At 40.0% G+C, this 24,193-nt stretch overlaps 1 protein-coding gene across 9 annotated transcripts in view; it reads right to left on the reverse strand.

Annotated features, from left to right (window-relative positions):
* Positions 1–24,193, reverse strand: part of LOC111577802 (transcription factor SOX-6-like) — a 108,758-nt gene that overhangs the window by 35,270 nt on the left and 49,295 nt on the right. For all 9 annotated transcript variants that reach the window (XM_055009127.1, XM_035954642.2, XM_055009126.1 and 6 more), the window contains 3 exons: positions 15,096–15,185; positions 6,544–6,716; positions 3,758–3,826 (listed from right to left, as the gene is read on the reverse strand). In XM_055009127.1, coding sequence (XP_054865102.1) covers positions 3,758–3,826; positions 6,544–6,716; positions 15,096–15,185 — 332 coding nt within the window. The remainder of the gene's footprint in view (positions 1–3,757; positions 3,827–6,543; positions 6,717–15,095; positions 15,186–24,193) is intronic.

Below are 24,193 nucleotides of genomic sequence, written 5' to 3' on the forward strand. Positions count from 1 at the left end.
CTTTGGAACCTCACCAAACACCGGCGTTTTACTGACAAGAGAAAAGCTTCTGGCTATGACTCAGTAATGAAACGAGTAATTTCAAGAGAGGATGATAAATACTACATTTGAAGCTTATTGACTTGTTACAAATCCCTAGTTGTGTGTCAGATGCTTAGATTATGGATGTTGGTCAAAGCCACACCTTCGCTTTAATTAATCACAACATATACGGGAGAAACAGAAGGCCTTTCAGCAGGAGGCAGCATACTGAAATTATAGACGAGGACGCAAAATCAGAAAAATGAAAAGTAAAAACAATAAAAAAGCAACACTTGGGTAAAAAATAACTCCAAGAGGAAAAGCAGGGCAGGAGAAGGAGGAGACAGAAGAGTTATAAATGAAGAACAGAGAGAGGGAGGAGGAGGAGGAGGAGTGCGGCTTTGCAGTCATTAATTAGCCCGTTAGCTAGGGCCCGGGCGGTGCGGTTAGGGCCTGTGCCTTTGTGGGCCTGAAGGAAATGGGCCACATATGAGAGCCATTATAAGAACTGACTTAACAAAGACACATGCCTGTCAGCCACCAGGCTGGGCTGGGCCGCTCTGCCTACGGCACACAAAGGGCCGCCGCCACTGTGTGTGTGAGCTGTTTTTGCACGTGTGTGTGTGTGCATGTATGCTTTTTGAGCAAGTGTGGGTTTTGTGTGTGTGTGTGTGTCTGTCTGTTTCTGTGTGTGTATGTGCATTAATGTCAACCATCTCCTCTTTAAGTTAAATCAGATGCCTAAACTACTATTTGCTATTATGTAACTAAACTACATACAGTATATATGTGTGCAGGCGTAGGTATGCATTTTATCTCTTAATATCAGTTGCTTCGTGCTTCTATTTACACTTTTGTGTATGTGTGCCCACATGTATGTGTGTGTAACCATATCTTTCAGAATGGGGCCTTCGGAAGCGTTGCTTTAACCCGTGGACATCCCCCGCTGGCTCTCCACACCATTTAAAACCACATGACAGGAAACCTGGGTCACTTTGAACTATGCCCCCCCACCACCACACTGGCTGACAAACACACTGACACCATCCAGGGACAGAAGCCAAAGAAGGTACGACAAGACGCAGAAACGGAAAAATGGGCTGAAAATAGCACTCGCTCTGCTGTTAATTGTATCCACGCAGTTTTTTTTTTTTTTTTTACACATCAGTGCTGATCTATAAAATTTGCCAAAAAAAGTTAATAAGGCAAAAATTAAAAGCTGGAGTTTGGTTAAGGTTTTTTTTTTCATGATAATACAACAGATAGCATGTCTATGCTGAAATCTGAGCATTAGGGAGTTGCAACTATTTTAGTGTACCAGGAGAAACTTGTTTTGGTTTCTTATTTTTTCCATCTGGACAACATTTGGTGTTTCAAATTAAGATATGAACAACAACTGGCACTTCTAAAAAGTGGTTTTACCACACTGAGGACTATTCTTTTCAGCTGAAACAGTAGCATTTGGTCAGCTCCTCAGAGTATTGGCCTGAGAGGAGCTCAGGTCTGGATTTGATAAGTGGAAACAGACCGGTGCAGTGCTGCCTGTGTGTTTAAGGCCAACACACATCCGACACAGCGTAAACAGCCCATACCCCAGTGACTAAACCCTGGAGCTCAGCCATTATAATTCTAAACTTCTGTACAGTAGATAGACCATATGCTGCTTACGAGCAGGGTTTGTTTGCCAAGTAATGCTATTGTTTCAAAAATAACTTCAATAACATGAAGCTGCCGCACACCCAGCTGTGTGCAGGCAATATTTTGCAACTTTTCCATGAAAGCAAATTCTTTGTTTTGGTTTTCTTTTTTTGTATAAGTTTCTGTACATTTACAAAACAGCAGACTGCAATTCTGGCCATTTTAAATTTAATTCAACATTGAAACTAGAGTTAGTAATTAGAGTGTACTAAGTTTCACCTGAATTTAAAGCAGACACTTGGGAAGCTCTCCACGATAACAAGCTGCTCATGAACTGTTTTCTGCACATCCCTTCATCTTAAAAACCAACTAAGACACAGTATCCGCGCTTCACAGCGTGGAAGAGGATCCGAGCAGAAGCTGGTTTTTATGGTCTCGCTCTCCCCTGGGGCTAAGTGCTCTAATGAAGTCCGATCTGAGCTTTATTAAGATCCAAGGGTGGGGCCTTGTAATAAAAAAAGAAAAAGAAAGAAGAAGAAGCGAGGGGAAAAAAAACAAGCCCTCATTAACTACATCACACCTCCGGCACACAGGGAGATCCAAAGCCCGGGACCGATGGGGGGTAAACGGGCATGGGATGAGGTGGAACCAAACACAGCAGCAAGTGGATTCAGACAGTCTCACAAGTTGATGTAATTTAGCAGCAGTTCAATCACTTAAAAAATACACCGATCACATTCTAACTGGCTAAATTCCCACATGGCTATCAGCCACAGTGAGCAAATTTACCAGCATTTGGTTCACAGCTGGTGGTAATTTCTGGGGGAGTATATATGTGTATACAGCGCACGGATCATGAATTTCAGTACATCAGGTGACTCAGTGAAACAGATGTATGAATGGATGTGGATAAGGAAAACAAAAACAGAAACAGAAGCAGGGATAAATATGAAGTGAGAATGAAACAGCAATTGCATGTTTCCGTCTATAGGGAAAAGATGATATGTTCACATGTGTCTACATTTTCTTGTCAAGCTTATATTGTTTGATTTTCAGTTCATTTAATCAATTAGTCAGTTTATTAAATATAAAAACTGAGTAAATAAAAAAAACATCATATTACAATGAGCATGAGCACATTACACTCATATTAAATGAATCAGAAATACAATCTAGACATTGTTAATGTAGTAAATGACTATTCTAGCTGGAAATGGCTGATTTTTAATGGAATATCTACATAGGGATACAGAGGAACATTTCCAGCAACCATCACTCCTGTGTTCTAATGCTACATTGTGTTAGCTAATGGTGTTGAAAGGCTAATTGATGATTAGAAAACCCTTGTGCACTTATGTTAGCACATGAATAAAAGTGGAAGTTTTCATGGAAAACATGAAATTGTCTGGATGACCCCAAACTTTTGTACAGTAGTGTATGCAAGTACATGAGTAAAGGTGAACTAAATCATTTGGTTAAAGAAAAGAGAAATACTTGCTAGAGTGAAGAGAGAGAAACACATGTTGCTACTCAGACAGCTGGAGTGAGAGAAAAAGTAGGAGGCCCAGGGGATGCTGGGATATCGATCACTCGGTGATCAATGCAACAGTGAATGATCCGGCTATAACCAGGGCAATTACTGGGTTACCACTGTGTGTTAGTGTGTGTATCTGCAGATTGGCTGTCGAACCTCTCAATAGCAAGGCAGAGCACAAAAGAAAATGTCGTGACCTCTTGTGTTGTTGTCGTTTTCCAATCACACACGGCACACTGATAATAGAGCTGAAGTAAAACAATTAAATCATCCAGGCAGAGGACAAAAGACGAGAGATTAACAGCATCCTCACAAAGATGGAAAAAGCAGAAGAGACTCTGGGGAAGAAATGACAGGAGTCTGCAGAGGGCACGAAGAGTCAGCTCAGAAATGTGAGGAATGAACAAAATACGTGTGTGTGTGCGTGTGTGTGTGTGTGTGTGTGTGTGTGTGTGTGTGTGTGTGTGTGTGTGTGTGTGTGTGTGTGTGTGTGTGTGTGTGTGTGTGTGTGTGTGTGTGTGTGTGTGTAAGTGGATAATTTAGGAGGTGTATCTGCCTACTCACCTGGATCTGTTGCTGGAGAATGTTTATCTTGTGCTGCTGCTGCAGGAGTTGCTGCTGTTGTCTGGCAATCTGCACACACACAAAGTAATAGAGTGAAAATGGTGATCAATCAAACAAAAATATGTATTTTTGTACAATATCCACTCCATGATTCTTAAATAGTAAAAAAAAAAAAATAAACAGCACGCAAGAATGGTAATTTATTTTGTGTTTTTCATTACATTTTGCACTGTGATTGCTTTTTCATTATTTTTCCTGTTTTAATAATTGGTGAATGGCAGGTTATTGCTCCGAGATACAAGTTTTGGATTCATGGTGACACAAACTCTGACTGAAAATCAGTTCAAGACTGTTTTAACACTGAGTGAGACAGTGAAAAAGAAAAAGAGATTATGACAACCCTACATCAATAAAGGGAAAAATGTTCAAGACCACTGAATAGAAAAGCAGACGAGTGGAGAAACAAGATAGTCATCCGGTGCTTAATATCAGGATGAGGATGTGTCTGTCCTCCAAAGGCAGCAGGCAAACTATGGCAGCCAGAGCTTGAGCTGTGCTGTTGAAAACTACCAGTGAGGTCAAAAATGTCTCGAATGCACTACAGTAAATCAGAAAAGGAGGTACAGTGGCATTGAGCTGTGTGTCTGTTTGACCTCGGATCATTATCTCTAAAGAGCCTCAGTTTGATGGATGGTGCATTCAGTTCACGCAATCAGCAGCGTGGTTCAAGTTCATGAACAAATCTCTTAACTGACACTGAATATTGTGAGATTGACATGTTTACTACACTAACCAACAACACCCAGCATGCCCCTGGAACGCCCTCACACATATACACAGGCGGGGCGATCATTTCTTCCTTTGTTGTTTTGATGTTCTTGAAGCCAAACGTTAAAGGTTTGATTCTCATCTAGTGACGGGCAGCTGGGATCGGCCAGTTGCGTGAGGTTAAAATCCTTAAAGTGCCTGCACGTCATTTATTTGATACCGCCCATTCTGATCCAGAAAAGTAAAGCAGCTGCCTTGCTTTTTTCTTGAGGAGTCGTTTAGTATATTTATTCCGAAATGTAATTACAGGCTGCTGAATGGGAGGCGGCGCCCCATTTGCACACATGTCATATTTCATTAAAGGCAGATTTCTTAGGGTTTGTCTGTAGGGCATTATCCTATCAAGTCTCAACAGCCAAATGACTGGCTGATATTGGAATCTGTCTTTCTCTTCACTCTCTCCATCTTGCCTGTTCCTTTGTAAAGCTGTGAAAGGTGGAATGTGTTGTGATGGGAGGCGCGGACTTGTCCAAACAGAGCCTGTCGTATGCCGACCTACAGTAACGTGTCGGCAAACAGGGAAAACAAAGAGCTGCTCACCTAAACACTCCTCTGCTTAGGCTCCCTCCCTCTCTCTCTCTCTGTCAAACAATGTTTTTTTCTTATCTCAAACTGACACCTGAAGACACACATCTACAACTTTTGAAGCTACACTCAGGCGTTCAGATACAAACGTTCACATATTTTTAACTGGGCTGGATGGAATAACATTGTTTGGGGCTCTGGACAGCAAATTAACAGGGATTATTTGCGACTTTGAGAGAGATCAACATTTGGTCTTGCACATCGCTGTGCTTCAGCATGAGGGTGATACAATACATGTGGCATCTTTTTATCTCTATTTCTTTTCTCAGTTAACGGCTTTTGGAACTGCAATATTGTGTGTGTTTGAGGATGTTCATGGCTGCGATGAGAGAAGATGCACAGACCAATAAGTTATCGTTAGATTTTTTTTTTAAATTCCAGTAATCGCCCCATATGTTCTCACATTTCTCTTCATGTTTGAGTTGCAGTATTAGCAACAGTTGCAACTATTTTCCAAGTACATGTTTTAATTAAAACTACTGGTTTTGTTTGGACTGTAGCTATCAGAGACTAAGTGTGCCACCTAAATCCTGGTCTATAGACAATTGTCTCCTACTCTCAGCATTCAGATGAGTTTTCAGGCTTGTTCTGAAACCCTGGCAGGCCAGTTTCACAATACATAATTGGCACACTGCCTTTGTCTTGTCATCGCTTGGCTCAAAGCGTTCCCACACAGCTGAGGTTCTTATTTCCCTCTTAAAAACATTGTTTCTTTTTTTTTTTTTTTTAATACTCTACAGTATAGTTCTATCTGTTAAAGTTCACCCAATAAAAAACTGCAAGAAGAGGGCATCACTTTTCAAATGAATTTCTTCCACCTCAAAGACAGTTACTTGCAGGAAGCTGCTTTGGACTGAGTAGTCACAAGAGATGTAAGTTGGGAACAGCTGATCAAACCACTTGCTTTGAAGGTGAAGCCAACAGTGAGGAAAGTTTGGTGGCTCTTTTGAATTTATGCAGCTTGAGTGAATCTGCTTTTTGCCTTGTTATGCCCCTGTATTCTCAAATTTCAGCAATCAACTTATTCAATAAAATGCTAGAACACCTGCAAGGAATAATGGAAATGAATTGTGACCTATTAATTCTTCTTAATCCCTCCAATTCTTAAGAAACTGACAACTTGAACACCTCTGTCAATCACACACTCCTCTTATTTTCTTTGTCAGTTCACTTCCAACTAGTGATTTGCCTATCTTGTAAACACACACGCAAACATGCACAAACATGCAAGTGTAAACCATGTGTTATTCATATCATGCACAAAAAAAACATCAAAAATGCTTTCACCCAGACCACAAAGAGTTGGCTCCTGCACACACGCTACCTGCATTTACCAATCCACCCCATCCAGCACGCTCTCGGTCCCTCCCTACCTGCTCCTGCTGCTGCCTGGCCAGCTCCATCTGTTGTCGCTGCTTTTCCAGCTGTGAGGCGGCCATCTTTTTTTGCTCGTCGTGGGCAGCAAGAAGCTGCTCCCTCAGGCTGATCAGCTGACCGATCATGGTAGAAAGCTGGCGCTCCTTCTCTTCCAGCGACTCTGGTGTACCTGGACATGAAATTAGAAAGAGTTACAATCAGCAGTGGATGTGAGAACAAAAGAGGACATCCTGGTCAGGTGAAGCACAAAGTCAAGCAAAATCACAGTTCTTTGGTTAGGATGATTGATAGCAGAAAATAAAATTTCTTGTCAATAAAGTATCAATTTAAAACACATTGCAAAGGTCCATAATAAAATCGGCTGTGCTGCTGTTCAAAAAGAGACTGAACAAAGCACACCTCCAACAAATGCCTCCAAAATAAAAAACAAGTTGTCTGGCCCTTTACAAAACTCTCATTCCTAAATTCCCATAAATCATCTGGCTTGTAGTTACATCTTACTACTTATTATCTTCTATCTTGTCTCTACATGTCATCACTTAGTGTCTGCACCCAACAACAATAAAATTGCTTTGAGTTAACCTTTGAAAATAAGTAGCCGTTAAAGGCTTTTGTCAGGTTTATGATTGAGACATTCTTGGGAGGTTTCTTTTTCCAACAACAGTGAGATTCTTTTTTTTAACTGTAAACTGAATAGATTACATTAAAGCCATCACAAAAGACAATTATAGTTCCACCAATATTTGATTCTTATTTCAAGACCAACTGGATAAAGAAACTGAAATTATCTTTAATAATCTTGTGTAATTTTACTATCAAAGTCTTGGCATGTTGTGACAATAGATCACAGCAGTTTTTGATCACCAAGCTGCACTTAGAAGTGTGCTGCATTTCTTTACCGCAATACTTGTCAGATCAGTATCAGTGTCTGCTGATTAACTTCCCTTTTATGAACTTTCCCCATCTCACTAACAAATCAAGCAATCTCTCTGTGTGTGTGAGTGTTCTTGTATGTGGTTTTGGTCTTTCTTAACATTCATCTAATCTACTTCAAACTTGTCAGTTTGAAGAGGAAGTGCATTGTCAAGTGTGAAGTCATTTGGAAAAGATAAGTGGTTGATAAGAGACATTAAAGGTTTTATGAGAACATTCAACTGCAGTAGGGCAGGTATTAGGCAATTCAGCAACATAACAGCATCATTGCTGTCCTCCATGGTGTGTGGGGAAAAATGGTTGCACCTACTCAGGGATGCATGTTAAAAAAAAAAAAAAAAAACAAAACTTGGCACAAAGGAAACAATGTGGTGTTCTGTAAGCATTGCAAGCAGTAAATCTCAAAGATATTGAGAAGCAGCAGAGGTCAAGCAATCAGTCTGTTTTGGAACATCCTCTTATTTTGGAGCAAAAGTTCTAGTTGCTGCTATCTCTTGCTGCTCCTGCAAACTAGCAATTGCTGCTAATGTAGCATCGACAAGATGATCCCACATAAACTATACCAATAAATTTAAGCACACTTTTGGGAGTCAGCCCCATGGTATGATAACAAATCCATCCATCTATCATCTATATACCGCTTGATCCTCATTAGGGTCGCAATGGGACTGGAGTCTATCCCAGCTGACTTAAGGCGAAGGCAGGGGACACCACAGGTCACCAGTCTATCATGGAGCTACATATACAGACAATCACCCTCGTATTCACACCTACGGACAATTTACAGTAACCAGTTAGCCTGAGCATGTTTTTGTATTGTGGGAGAAACCGGAGTACCCGGAAAAAACCCACGCATGCACAGAGAGAACATGCAAACTCCGTGCAGAAAGATCCCAGGAAGGCCGGAATGCGAACCAGATCTTCTAGCTGCAAGGTGCTAACCACCAAGCCACTGGCAGCCATGACAACAAATGTAAATGAAAATTACTTTTTAGGTAAATTAACAAACCAAAAATCTAGCCTTAACATGGATGCCAGTCATGTTGGCCCGAGTGTATCAGCAAGAGAACAGCAAGAAGTGAGAGGTTATAGTGGCCAAGCTATAAAATTGCATTATTGTGACTGGATGTTACACACAGTCAATGAAAGAGTCAGTGATAACGAAGCAAACAAAATAGCTAATGCAGAATGACTATGGACATTTTGTTAAAGAAGGTTAAAAGTCTTTAAAATGTTAGTGTGACTTGTGTTGTTGCCTGTGGCAGGAAAACAGAACTATGTCCTTTTGTTTTTGTTAGTGTTGCTTGTTACGCTTTAGCCATATTACACGCAAATTACAGCCCATGCTGTTAAAGAAAAACTCAAATTAAGCGTGTTTTGTTTTTAGCTTTTTTCACTGAATGTGAAAAAACTGTCCTTTGGCTGTGAATGTATTTTCATTTGGTTTGGGTTCATTTGTTAACTGCCACCAACATGCACAAAGCTTAATTCATCTCTCCAACAACTCCCCTTATAGAAGCAACACACAATCTGATGATGGAAACTCAGAGGTCAAAGAAGATTTCTCATCATCTACAGCACTAGCAATGCAACACTGCCAGATCTCAAAGCTCCTGTCAATGCTCTTGTGTGTTTGTGTGCGATTCTTAAGCAGACTGACAACTTCATATTCAGTCATTGAGTCTTCTTTGTGTGTGAATGGGTGCAATCACACATGGAAGTTCATCTGTCTTGCTTGAGCTGCCGTGTCCTCGAGTGTGTGGAACATAAACTCATACATATCCACAGTGAAGTTTATCTTGTTTAGAAGTTCTTGCTCTTGTGTGCATGTGTGTCTGTCGGTCTGTGTGTAAGGTCTTGCCCTGGGGCCATGTGGGGAGATTGCAGGGTGGCCCCAACACTACCTGCATACTAACAGAGTCTCCATTGTAGTCCTGTCAGGCTCCTATTGTACCCCAGACTGCCCCCCCACCCCCCCTCCCACATACACACTCACACACAGAAATTACCCCTCAGCACCCCTGTATCAAAGGCAACATTCTCCTCTTCTTGTCCCCTTTTTTTCATGCTTTCTTTCTTTTTTCAGTTTTCCCCAGAAGACCTCCCCATCAGTTACTCCACTTCCAAGTCCAGGTTCTCCCTGTGGCCTCTCCTCTCCTCTCCTCTCCTCTCCTCTCCTCTCCTCTCCTCTCCTCTCCTCTCCTCTCCTCTCCTCTCCTCTCCTCTCCTCTCCTCTCCTCTCCTCTCCTCCTCTCTCCTCTCCTCTCCCCTCTCCTCTCCTCCTCTCTCCTCTCCTCTCCTCTCCTCTCCTCTCCTCTCCTCTCCTCTCCTCTCCTCTCCTCTCCTCTCCTCTCCATCTCTCACTTATATTTGCTTTCTTTACCTTCTTGTCCTATCTTCCTTTCCCCTAGTTCTGTCTCTTTACCCCCCTTCTCCTCTTGCCTCACCTCATTCTCTTCTTCTCTTTCATCCCCCCATCTTGCATCATTTCCTTTCACTCATCAGTTTTCTTTTTTGCCTCCTCTCTTTTTCACCCCCTCTGCCCCATCTCCTCCCTTTTCCTCTTTCCATCACCTCCTTCCTCCTCTGCTGTTATCACTATTTCTTCTCCGCCCTTCTATCTTTTCTTCCCTTTTCCCTCCCTCCCTGTATCTTCAGCCAATTCAGTCTTGCAACACTGATGGATACTTTATAATCCTGCCGTGTCTTAAAACACACACTCACACATACAGACTTCTTCCTATTCCTACATTCCTTGCAGTGAAGAAAAGCCTATTGTGTAATCGCAACAACTGCGATTACAGCTCTATGATTCATCTTTGTGGATTACGGGTTTTGCATTCCAAACTCTACGCCTTGCATTCCTTCAACACTTCTGGCACCAATAATCATCTGAGACGTTTCCGTTTTCCATCCATCAGGATTATTCCCAACACCTGCTGAGGGTAGCAGCCAAAACAGAGAGCTATTAACTGTTTTCTCATTCTGTCTGGATGATGGGATGATCTGTCTCTGGACCACAACACTTCACTCTGCACGAGACGTTGGTGGATTGTTACTGCTCTCAGCTCCTCTGCTCCTCTCCTAGTGTGCTTTCATTTCTGTACTTAACAATATTAGGTAATAATATCACAAGGGAGATAAAAGCATTGCTACAACATTTACTTAAAAGGGCATAATATAATCAAATTGTTGTAGTGTTGAGTTTGTTTTGTTTACTTTTGTTGTTTACTTTTATTTAAAAAAACAGCATATTGCATATTTATGCACATAATTAAATATTATATATATTATTTACTTGTTGCCTTTGCTTCGATATATATATATATATATATATATATATATATATATATATATATATATATATATATATATATATATATATATATGTGCACATTCAAATACACAAATATATGTGTGAAAAAAATTGACATTTATTTTACAAGAGCTTTATCTTTTAATATGAAGGTACACTGGTCCAGTTGTTAGTAGTGAACTGGTGCACTCCTCTTCTTACTGCACTTTAACCCAGTGCAGGAAAAGCATAGAAGGATGTTTAAATGTATGAAAATGTGATTTTTTTTTCTGTTATTGTTATTTATTTAGTAAGTGAATTACTGCCAATCAAGTCACACACTGTATGACAAAGTTGTGTCTCAGTCACTTCCCTTTAAATACACACAAACACACCAACTCCCACATTCAAACTCAAAAACCACACATAAGAATGCACACAAGCCATCACCCACTCACAGTATCACACCTCAGTCTAACATATTGATGCCTCTGACTGCTTTGAGCTTCTGCCAAACCACTGTGTTTCACCACCATGGCGGCTCGGCACCAACCTCCCAGCGGTGCTCCGGATGACTAAACCCTCTCCTCACTGTCACACCGCAACAAACACGCTGACATTTGACCCCAAAACAAACCACGTCACTGCGTTTTTGTCAAAACATGTGCCCACGACCTCGTCAGGGCAACAGGGTACAAAGATATCCCATCTGATCTGCACACATTTGGGTTTGTTGTAGACAAACAGCTCACTCCTCCAGACAGACAGCAACATATGTATATATAAAAATAAAAGATTCCAATGAGTAAGATGATTAAAGTGACTCTTGAATGTGAATGTGATTATTGCTGCCAGATGTGCCAGCTCATGCATCTGACAGTATAATCAGACACTTTCCATCCATCTGTTCATATGAGCCTTCTGACTTTGCATGGAAAAATAAAATGTGAACGCCAGAATTTCAAAAAAATTCCCAAATGTCAATAAGAAGTACGTTAGAAAAGTTTCAGCAAGAGGTGTGAAGATGAATAAAAGATGATTATTTGTGATGGAAACACCCAATTTGTCATTTAAGATGTAAGAAATATGCTGCAAAAACATTTATGTGATTTTTGGTGTTACCTAAGAGTTACTTGTGAGCAAATTCAATTAACTTCAATCCCAATTGACAAGAAACCGCATCTAGATTTTGCAAAAAAATGATTTTGAAGAATAATAATGATTCAGAAAGTCCCACCCTGCAAGTTCACAGGATTGCTTCCTTAGGTTTGTTACGTATGAAACCCTGGCTGTGTGAATCTGAGCAATAAGTTAAAAAACTGGATTTTCGTCAAAAGGGTCTTTAAAATGTCACATTTCTTCCCTATTTTCCCTGCTAGAGCTCCATAGTAAATATACTTGTTTTTGGCATATTCCCAGATGCCTATATGTGCAACAGTAAGTATAGTGTTAAATAAAATAAACATGAATGCACAATATATTTCAAGTTGAAGTGTACAGTAATAAGTAAATGTTCCAGTGGATAAAAGGAGGACATCAGTTTTCTTCACCCTGAAAATAACTGCGACTGAACAAATAGGTTCAGGTTGTTGTGTGAGGAGACACAGAGCAACAGTTGTCTTTGTGTATTTAGGTCAGCCAGACCGGGCTTCATTTCAACCATCGAGAAATAAAATACTTGAATTCAGTCAGAGCGTTTCTTTAGACAGGACACAGCTGGACGAACAGAGGCATCTGTGTGCATGTGTGAGTGATCATTTATGTACATGAATGTTCTTGTACATGCTATATTTATGCATGTTTATTGGTGTCTTCAACTAACAGACAAGACATTGATATACTGCATAGTCCAGCCTTACTGTATGACTAGGACAGACATGCTGCTGTCATACTGCCACTGAATTACAGACAAAATGTATTTAAATAAATCAGAAAGTTTTCTACTACACAAATGAAAGAAAAAGTCATTTCAACTACTGCTAGCTAAATTTCATTACATACAACGCTGATGCATAAAGCTACCGTTTACCACTATAAACATAAAGAATGAAATGTGTGCTATGGTTGTCCATTAAAACGACATTTTTAAGAGTTTTCTTGCCCATGCAGGACTAATATAGAGGTCGTGTTCCCTCCTTTACTGAATGTTTAAGACATGGTGGATGATATGTGCACAAAGCACACAACAATAAACTACAGAGACCCTTATTTTGCATTCAGACCCACATCTGTATCAGCTGTACACAACAAAACTACTTTGGTTGTAATTAGTAAAAATGTGTTAAATGTTAATTAAAGTGTTACGCCTCAAGTCACTGGGGCAAATTTTTACAGTGCCTTTCAACAATTGATAAATATTAGTAGTGTATTTTTGCTGAAAACAAATAAAATACACTTTGTAAAGTGTAAAGGTAAAGTGAACACTTTACCTTTAAGTTTAACATTAAAGTTTTGGCACGTATCCCTATATATTAACGAACAATATTTGCTTATTATGTTTGTAGTTAATGTAACTTTGCTTGTACCTTTCCTCTAAAATATATTTCCCATGGATCTGCCTCCTCACATGATGTGGAAAGTGAAGATATTAAGATATATGTGGCAGAATGACAGAGGCTAAATTTGCACAGCCTGAGAGACTACCCTCAGGGTGGCAAGTGCCCTTTACAGTGTTTTTGTTGTTGTTTTTGTAGTTTCCTTATGATCTTTATCAGACTTAAGAAAAAACTCAGACCCCCATTTAAAGTTTGAAAGAAAGAGTCAGATATCCGTCCTACAGTGAAAGTCAATGTCTGTGCTGTTCTGCTGCAGAATGCTCTCTATAGTCCCTTTTTTTTCCACTTTCCACAGAGGAAATACTTGCCATTTCAGCAGGAGACGATCACAAACGGTTTCTCTCACTGAGAGCAGCTCCACTGCACAGCCGTTAACGACTAATGTTACGGCACACAAACAGAATCTGCTGTAGCAGCCATGACAAAAAGCATTTCTCTCTGCCAATATATCAGTTTTTCAAAGTCACATGCTTTCCATCACGATCTATTAATTTTCTTTTATTCAACGGGTGTAAACAGACTTTGACAAGACTGACATTTCAAAACTGAAGCAATTGCCCTCCTGGGTTGTGAACTTAGTAATGGTCACAAATAACTAGATAGTATTGCAGTCTACTAAGTGTTATGCAATAAGTTAAAAGTGACACCAGAATGACAGTGTGTTTTTCTGTCATTTACTGGACTAACCAGACCAGCTCGACACATTTACTGCTGTGATACATCATAGCAGACAATAGCAACAGCAGCTCAGAATATGTAGAAACTATAGAAAGTCAAAAGAAAGTAATTAAAAATGCAAATGAGCTAGTTGATAACTTGAAGATAATTGTAAAGCTAAGTTAAGAAAAAGAACACTAATCAGGTCTACATATTTTAATCTGATTCTATTTAATCTGAATCTATTTAACTGAAAATAAACATAGCGTTATTTTTTGTACGTAAGAAAAACCTATGAATGTTAATGATGTCAATTATGATGATTTTATCCTGTATTTACAGTACTTAATATGTAAATAATCACTACTGTTGATCGGATCCTTAACAGGCAAAATATATCATAAGACATGATAACTGTATCATTAAAAATGATTATATGCATTTCATTCCCTCCGACTGCAGCCGCTGTGTGAATTTTTAAAGCAAGATCTCCTCACAATGCATCCATTTTCACTTGTGAATACCAGAGCAGGCCGGGAAGACATTTCCCTCGGTGCAATTTACAGCTTCATAGATGCTATTTGTTGATGCGGACAAAAATATTGGACCATGTGCAGCTTCTCCTCTCATACACACCCTTTAATCAAAGACACAATTACAACCGTTGGTGTTTAAAGCTGCCTTCACTCCTCGACAGGTAGGCTGGCTGAACGTTTACTCTGTTGCTTTCATATGCAGAAGCGTACTGAAAGTATACACACTGTGGAGAGAATTACAGCTTATTTGACCGTTTCTTACCCTTGAATTTAGCTTTGCAAAACTGTGTCTTTTTTCTTGTGCACATACCATTTACTCGTTTTATAACATGGTTCATCTTTAGGTGAACCAAAGCACAAGAAGAAGAGGTTCCACAAATGCTGAGGATATGTAGATTTCACAAAGGTATCTACTGCAGGAAAAGGCCGCTTTTCTTTTCTTTCTTTCTTTCTTTCTTTGTCTGCCTCCACTAAACCTTAACATCTGATTGTGTGAATGAGAATATACATTTGGCTGTAGTTGCACATGTGGATGTTGGCCTTGGTTTGGACATTGTCTGTCTAACTCTTACCTTTCACCTCCCCCAGCAATTCGTTGGCGTTCAGGCGGTCAACACGCTCCTTCCAGTCCTTGGAGAGGAGCCTCTCCATGCAAGACGGTTCTACACAAAAAACAACAACACAGGAAACAGTTACCCTCATAAAATTATTGCAATCAATTAACTGTGACGCACCAGGAGCAAGTGGACAGAACAGAGAAGACAGTGGGAAAAGGACAAGAAAGACAACAACACATTCCTAAGAATTGTTAGATTTCTTACCATGACAACAAGAAACTATTCCTCCTGCTTCTTCCCCCCCCAAAAAATAAAAAAAAAGGCAGCAGCCATTCAGCTGACCAAATGAGAATGTCCGCATTGTTCAGGGACGGGGTCTTATTTGTGGCTGTCTTCTTTCTCACAATGTGTCTCATAGCCTCAGGATAATAGACATCATAGACACGTGGTCTCATAAGATTCATAAAGTCCCATTTGTTCAATTGGAGTCCTGCTGTGAACTTTACTTAAACAATGAGAACTTTTCAATTCTTCACCAGACAGAGAGCAGAGAGACAAACAGAGAGAGACAGACATCTGCACATGTGCTAGTAGGAGTGTTTGTGTGTGACCTGTCTATGAAAGACACACAAGAAAGCACAGAGTAAAGTATGTTGTCCGGTATCTGCAATGAAGTACAGATATTTAAGTGTTGAGGTTTTATTTTATGCTACATTCAGTTGGTTTTAACGCCACTTAAATGTCTGCCAAGTGTAATTACCTTACATTTTCAGATTAGAATGTTATGCATTGTTGAACATTAAAGTGCGTAGCTGTTTCTAAAGTGAGTAAAGGCACCGCAATCAGATACAACATCAAGATACCACGTAAAGCCATACATCAGTAGTGTACTACTTCAACCATATAATAAAATTTTAATTTACATGATCCGTTACACAGCACAATACTTACAGTCATTTCATATGTCTATTTTTACATAAAGTTACACATTTTGTAGTCAGTGATCTCCAGAAATGAACATTACCTATATATGTATGTTGAAAAGTAAAGTAAGTAACAGTACATAGTAAATTGTTCATGATGGTATCTGCCTTTCCTGTGCAAGATTCGAGTTGCATATCCAGACACATGCCTGATTCACAGGAAGTGATTCACACGCATAGTGTATGATGGTGACTGTCCTCTCAAAAAAACAAACAACAAAAAAAAACATATAAGTAGCTTATTACGCCCCACAGTTATCTATCATTGTGACAGCTCCCGCCCCCTAGTTTCTGCAGTGATTATGATTGTAGCAATGGAGGTGGGGTAGTTTTACAGTCATTAAGTCTGTGCAGGGAAGAGATTGGGGTGGATGGAGGGTCAACAAAACATTGGACTTTGTAATGAAGGCTGCCGTTGGTTTCCTGTGGCAAATCAGTGGTCTTGGTTACTTTTAACCGTCACTGTTGGATAACCTTAACCACATATTTAGTACTGTAGCCATGACAACAAAGAACTGCGGTCTCAAATTAAAAGTCAGTTCTTCTATTAACCTTTAAATTAGAACGGCAACACTTTTGTACGTTAAACCTTCACACAGGACACTGGGCTTTGCACCCTGTATGTGATCTTTATTCAAAATTTTCTATTTTTACTCCTTTACTTTTAATTTTCACTCGCTGTTTGGTTAGATTTAGGCATGAACACTACTCTACTACTACTACTTTCACATTAATAACTACCTGTTAGAAAACTAAGCATTACACCACTGTATCTTAACATAGGTGAAACTGTCTGTGCTACATTGTACTCCTCGGGTCAGAGTCAAACAGTCTATGTGGTTGTTTAGGTTTCCTGTTGGTATGAGACCCAGTGCACAAACATATCTTTCATTAGGACCCCTTAGTCGGATAATACAAGATCATAAAGACAACACAATGTGACACCATGAAGCAACTTTATCTATGGTTTGTTTAGGTGTGCAGTAAACAGGTAAAATGAACTGCTCTTCTGTTGCATGTCTGTCACCAATAACCGCAGCTGATGTGAAGTCAAGGATTAAAGCTTTAAAAACTAATACTTTTTCTGCCACATTCAGGAATATAATACCTGCTTTCCTTCTGCATACTGTACATGTTCACACACTCCTTAAACCTCCTGAGTTTGCGTGTACACTCTGGTTTTCATGCCAGTGGACACGCCACAGATGGTGTCATGGTCACACAGGGCCCCATGCCGAAGCCTCAGTCACCAAGGATGTCAAAAAAAACACACATACGCACAAAAAGGAGACATTCTTGGGTGCTGTGTGGAAAACATGCCCCTGAGGGCTTGCCTGATTTAGAATGGTTAAGTCAGACAATAGCTCATTTGTGGTGCTTTTATCCTGACAAAAGGCGCTATAGTCATTCATAAGGGCACATGGTCTATTGTGAATGGCTTAATGTTTAGTTTGTGCGTATGGGGCCCATTGTGTGGTCATGAGATGCCGTCCGCCGGCCGAGCACAACTTCCTCATTGAGTCCATTAAAGCCCTGCATGTTTACAGTCGGATTATGATTGTTGTAAATAAGCTAATGCAGCCATCCAGATCACATGGGATCAATGTAAACAACGAGCGCGACAGTGGCAGTGAGGGAGGGTGGCATACAGCTACATAACAAGAAACAATTTAAAAATTAAACTAATTTCTGATGGTGATTTCCCATGTTTGAGGAAAAAAAACAGGGGGCATTTCCAAACAGATGGTGCACATTTTAGTAAAGTAATGCAATTAAGACAATTTCCATACCCTGAGGACAATGGAACCCACCTTATTTTTCATCGATTCGCTGGACAATTGGCTCCGCTGGATGTGTAGTTGTGTATATCCCATTCAATAGGTGACATTTACAGTCAGTAACGCAATGAAGCTGTAGGTCCTGGTCAGGATTTTTAATTTTTTTTTCACATCGCAAGACCTAAAGACACCAATGTGCAGTCGTTCGTTGGGCCTTGTATCAAACAAAATCCCAGAGCGCAATTTATGGTAGCACTTAGAGACGAAAATACAACCTGTAACTCCAAGACACATCTGCGTAAGTCAACCGTGTGTGTACTGTGATGCACAATTTACACCCCTCGTACCGATAAACAGATCAGATGAGCAGACAGTGGGGGGTGGGAGGGGTGCGGTGTGAAGCAGGGGGGGAGGCGGAAGAAGAAAAGAAGAGAGGGTCGAGAGGGAGATGTTTTACCCTAGATGGCTCTCTATCTGTCGCTGCAAACAAGTCAGGGATCAAGTGCTGTTTAGATAGGAGGGTGGATAAAAATTCTTCGCCGTCAGAACACCGGCTCTTTCGTCATGCGAAGGAGAAATGTGGAAGATAGATGGGTTAAGAAGAGGAGGGAGAGGGAGCATGAATGGGATGGGGATGTGAGGAAGGTCACATGGAAAGAAAAATGGGGCAGAGGGATGGGAAAGGTAGTATGGAGGACAGACAACGACGACGCTGAGGATGCTGAAGATTCCTGTTTCATCTCATATGTAAACGGTTCAGACGAGTGAAAGATGTAGAAAAAGCAAGGGAACAGGAAAAGACGATGAAAGGGAGACTGAAGAGAAAAGGGAAGAGAAAAAATACAAGTGAGAATTCCTTCACAAGACCATATTAAAATGAATGAGTACTGATATGTACATACACAAAAAAAAGCTTCATTCCCTTGAATGAAAAAGACATTACAACTAATAAACAAAGCTTTTTCTACTCCCCTAATGATGAGATTAGTTTCTAACTTTAGTTTCTTTACCAGCAGGGATGATGAGTGGAGAAAGACATACGTGTTCAGCGAGGGATAAAATGAAGTTTAGGAGGGACAGAAGGAAGGTGAAGGAGATAAGAATTGGATTCAGGAACACAGTCGTAGTAAATCAGCACTGAGGCAGCCAGCGAGCTGTTTAGGGTAAACACACTTTTATCACCTGTCCCCACGCCAACCTGCCAAGAGACAGTGTTTTGGGTGTTTTACATGAGCCACAGGCAACTTACTGTGTGTTTTACTATGTGTGTGTGTGTGTGTGTGTGTGTGTGTGTGTGTGTGTGTGTGTTTGTGTGTGTGTGTGTGTGTGTGTGTGTGTGTGGCAGGCAAGCATCAACAGCCTCAAACAGCCGCTGCCAAGAAATACACAGTGTGCCACAGTCTTCTATAAGATTGTTTGTCTTTCTGTTACCTCTTCCTGTCTCCTGATCTCTCAGTGTCCGTGTGTGATCTCTTGTAATATTTTCCCAATATATGATAAAATCACAGGATAATGTGAGCACAATACAGCAGGTCATTTAATTTATGTTGTGGCCACCAGTTTTGATTAACAAATTAATTTTTCAATTTATAGCAGGTTCAAAGTTTGTTACCACAAGTTCCAAAATCAGCTCTGAAAGTGTTGCTTTCTGAGAGTTTCATCAGTGAAATAAGTACCTTTCACTTGTGTGTGTAGATAAAATGTGACTGAATGTATGAAAAATGTTCATCAAGCTATGGAATATTGATTGTACGGCAATTATCAGTATGTAATGCTCCCTCTTGGATATCGGATTGTAGTGTGAAAGTTGAAGGAACGGGAACACCTGATTTTAGATATGCAGTATTTAATGCACATTTCATATTCTATAACACTTCATAAGTTCCCTTATAAATCACCTGACATAAAGTGTGTCAACCACTCTCTGTCTCACACACACACACACACACACACACACACACACACGAAATTGTGCCAGAGCTCAATAACTCGGAGCTCAGGAGTGTGCAGTCAACGCCAAGGTAAAGAGAAAAAAACATTAATCTGAAAAATTAGCTAAGGTTAAAAATAACAAAGGCCAATGTTCTAGTGGGTGCCTGATGTTTGTGTAACACACCCGCAGCTGAAAAAATCACTTCGTGTCTTCACTTCGCTACTGAATGTGTGTAAATGGAGGCTGACAGCTACACTTTGCACTTCCAAATTTATGGCAGTGGTGTGACTTCAGCTGCAGACCCCACAGCATCAGAGAGAGAGGGGGGAGAAAGAAAGAAAGAAAGAAAGAAAGAAAGAAAGAAAGAAAGAAAGAAAGAAAGAAAGAAAGAAAGAAAGAAAGAAAGAGCAAGATTAATAAAGCACAGAAATAAATAATACAGATTAGACAGCCTGGAAAAGGGAAAAAATACGGTGATATTAAAGAAAAAAGAAGAGTGAGGGGTAGATCAACAGAAATGGGCAGATAAGAAGAGAGATAGAGAGAGACAGAGCCAGAGCAAATGATAGAGAGAAATAGAGCAAGAGAGGCACAGAGCGAGCAGCTGTCCTAACAGCTGGCCAGCAGGATTGATGTCTCAGTGAAATAAAACTCAACATATGTCCAAACATGAGGAGACAGGCCAGCCAAGAGGAGGAAAGAGACACACATACACAAACGCACACACACTGATATGAGAACGCTGCTGCACTCTGAAGCACTTAAACATACAAGCACGCCACACACACTGATTAAAGAATGCCGGTACACTGCTGAGACGTTTAATTGCACGGGAGGGGTGTATAACACACACATACACACACACACGATTTCGACGGCCTAGCACTGCTCGTTCAGCGTTGTAAAACCATTAAACTGCAGAGTGGTTAGCCTGGCTGCGTGTTAGCACGGTGTCCATTTCACACACACTATTTTCATCTGTCAGATGACACCCAGACTCTCTTGTCACAGAACATGGCCTGAGAAAGAAGCCGGCCCTCCTCACTCGGGGGGTAGATGGGTTTCTGAGAGAGTAGCCCTGTGTAACCCTCTGTACATACATCACTCCCACACACACACACACACACACACACACACACACACACACACACACACACATGCAGAGAGGGCCACTCATAGGAGCAGCATGTTGGTTTTGAAGATATCACAGCAATCATTTAAATTTTCATCTGTTGCTCTAATCCATGTTGATCTATGATCAATGCAGAGTAAAATAAACTCACAATATGTGATACTCAATAAATTAGGAAAATGTTATAAAATCTTTGAAAAGCTAAGGGAACAGATGGAAAGTGCACCTGTAGCTGCTACTTCTGTAAACTAAACTTTTTTCTCATTATCAGTTCATCTCCGATTTATTTTATTTTATTTTTACTGGCTTTTCTGTGAGATGTCAAAAACATGTGAAAAGTTGCTCATTCACCATAGAGAGAACAACATGCATATGAATAAATTGATCATTTTTATTTCTTTTTTTAATCTACATAAATGACAAAGAAAACTGACGTAGCTAAACCAGGGCTTAATTAAATGAATGATAATGAAATTTCCATCTGCTAACTTGCCGTTTCACCTTACAAAGACACAGATGGTACCAGGTCTTTTTTGCCTTCTGTCCAGGCTAAAACTGTGATGCAGAAGCAGCCTGTAGATGACCTGTCATTTATGTGTATAAATTCATTTGGTATGAAATCTAGGAGAAGGGATATAAACATATTGTTTCAGTGGACTTAAGAGTAAGCTGCATTGAGTTAAGAACACATGTAAGTAAGTTATCTATTGCTAAAAAAAGAGAACATAATGCAAATTCCACTGCCACTGTCCACTTGGTATGAAATTTAACCTATGACCGTTAACATATGCAAACATTTTTTACATTTATTTTGTTAAAAATGTATTTTTTTTTTTTTTTACTTCACCTACAGTCCAGCAAATTTATTTTGTCAGTCCCCCACAGTGCATGGGTGTGGCTTTGATTCCCACTGGGGCCACCCACGCCAAAAATACTCATGTGATTTAAGGTGGGTGTGCTGCCAAAAGCACTGTGTCGAAACCCTGCAGCTCTGAATTAGATAAAGGACAGTGTTTCTACCACAGACTGTATTTAAAGATGGATAGAGCCAGAGAAGGGATTTATACACCATGTCTTCCAGTTGGAGCTAGGACCTTGCAAATATAGGAAATGGGGTGGAAAAGTAACACAACATGATCACAGAGCATCATCGGCATGGTAACAGGCAAGGCCCATTGCATAGGTCATATAAGAATGTCCAGTCCATGTCCACCAGCTGAATGTTCTTAATGTTCAAAAACAAGAGAAAAAAGACCCGTATGCACATTCCACTTAATGATAAATTAAATAGAAAGGGCAATAAAACTCCAAACTATTAAGCATTTACAAAAAAAAAATCTGAATATTAGAATTTTTTGAGGGTCATTTAAAAAAGAACAAATCATAATTAAAGTGAACCACAGACTGTCCAAGACAAGCTAACAAAGGGCAAAACTCTTGGTGGAAAATACATGTTAAACTCCATCAACTCACAGCGAGAAGATAGCAGCAATTACATCACAACAGAATCAAAGCAAAACTGGAAAAGCTCACTGATGAATGAGGCTGTCAGTGTGATTGAACCTGTCAATCACTGCAGACCAAACATGCCAATCAAATCAATCCTGAAACATATATCTACTGAATTGTGGGATTATTTTCAGAAGGACCTGCAGAACTCCCATCAAAGGGAGTGAGTTTAGCTGATGACATCAAAGTGACTTTGTTCCAGCAGAAATAATGTATTGACTCTGCATTTGTTAAAAGAAGCTATTTTTGAATGGCAGTCTATAGGAGTTTTTTTGCAGCCTGGACCTAGTGACCCTCAGTGGTACTGGACTTTAAGGTACTTTGGTATTGACTTCCGTTTCAAGAGTTGGTTGTTGAGGCTTGGTTTCTACTTAAAGTATGAGTTTAATACTAGAAAAATCTGCCTGCTGATCTCTGCTGTGCAGTCAGAGAGGTCAGACCTGCCTGCATCACAGCACTGATATCAACAATCAGTGCAGCATGAACATCAGGAAACCACAAGGTGAAAGTATGTTCACCAAGTAAAGGTACTGAGTTAGAAAAGATGCTGAACACTGATGGAGCTGCTGGATTTTCAGTAAAAAACTCAAACTTTCAAAAGCTTGATGATGGGCTCTAACTAAACTGGACAGATGGTACATCTTATTACTGGATGGTTTCATCTCCCAACTGTGACTGATTTTAAGATGAAATAATAAAATAAATTAAAAAAGATATTTTCTCCACCTCATTTCTTTATGCGAAAGGTGAAAAACAATCAAGGAAGACTGACTGATGAGCTTTAAAAACTGTACAAGCTTGGGCATATGATGCACCAGAGAAACAAGGTCAAATCACTTTGGGTTTAATTAATTTTAAATGTAAAGTAAAACATCTATTCATTATTTAGTAACAGAGCTTTCATTTCGTTTCTTTTTGTCTCTTCACATATTTTTCAGGGTTTCCTTTTTTTAATAGTCTATGAAGAGAAGTGGCCTTTTTCTTTGTGAACATAGTTCTGTTCAGTTTTAAATACATTTGTGACAGGCTTTTACTTAGACTGTATGGAGTCAAACATTGTAAGATGTTGATATTCATGGAAAAATGCAGAAAAAGAATGAGGATAATTAATTCATATAATTACTGAACCTGTACATACTTATTGGGCCTTAAGTCATCAAGAAATTTAGATCTCAGGTTTTTTTTCAGATAAAATAAAGGAGCGCAAACCGGAATGCACTCATAGCAACGATACAAAATTGCTTCTTTGTCAAATGCACGCTCCCAAAACACCAGTTCAAGGCCCAAGCTTCTGGTTCCACTTTAGGTTTGATATATGAAACCTTACCCTACTTAGCACACACACATATCGACACAGACACACACACACACACACACTGCATACACACCAAGAGATGTGCGGTTCAGACACAATAGAAGGGTTGTTTTGGATCTGGCCCCCAGGGGAGCTACTGTGGGAGGGGCCTGGGGTTTGGATGGGGGGTCATGACGACAAAAATCAGTATGAAGGGCCAGCAGTGGGTCTGGGCTGAATTGACAACAACTCCATAGATGACCAATGCACTTTCAGGACCATCCATATGATAGTTTGCCAACAAAAAACCAACACATACACTGATCCAAATCAGTGTCATTCGATGAACGACTTTGTATCAAAATAATGTGATGCCAAGTCACATAGTCAGTCCTTAGCTGGAGTGAGATCATGCAACTTGTGGAAATCACATTAGTGCATGATTGTTGTTTCTTTATAAACTTTCTCTGAAAAATACTGAATA

The sequence above is a fragment of the Amphiprion ocellaris genome, chromosome 3, assembly GCF_022539595.1.
Source record: "Amphiprion ocellaris isolate individual 3 ecotype Okinawa chromosome 3, ASM2253959v1, whole genome shotgun sequence".
NCBI classification, from domain to species: Eukaryota; Metazoa; Chordata; class Actinopteri; family Pomacentridae; genus Amphiprion; species Amphiprion ocellaris.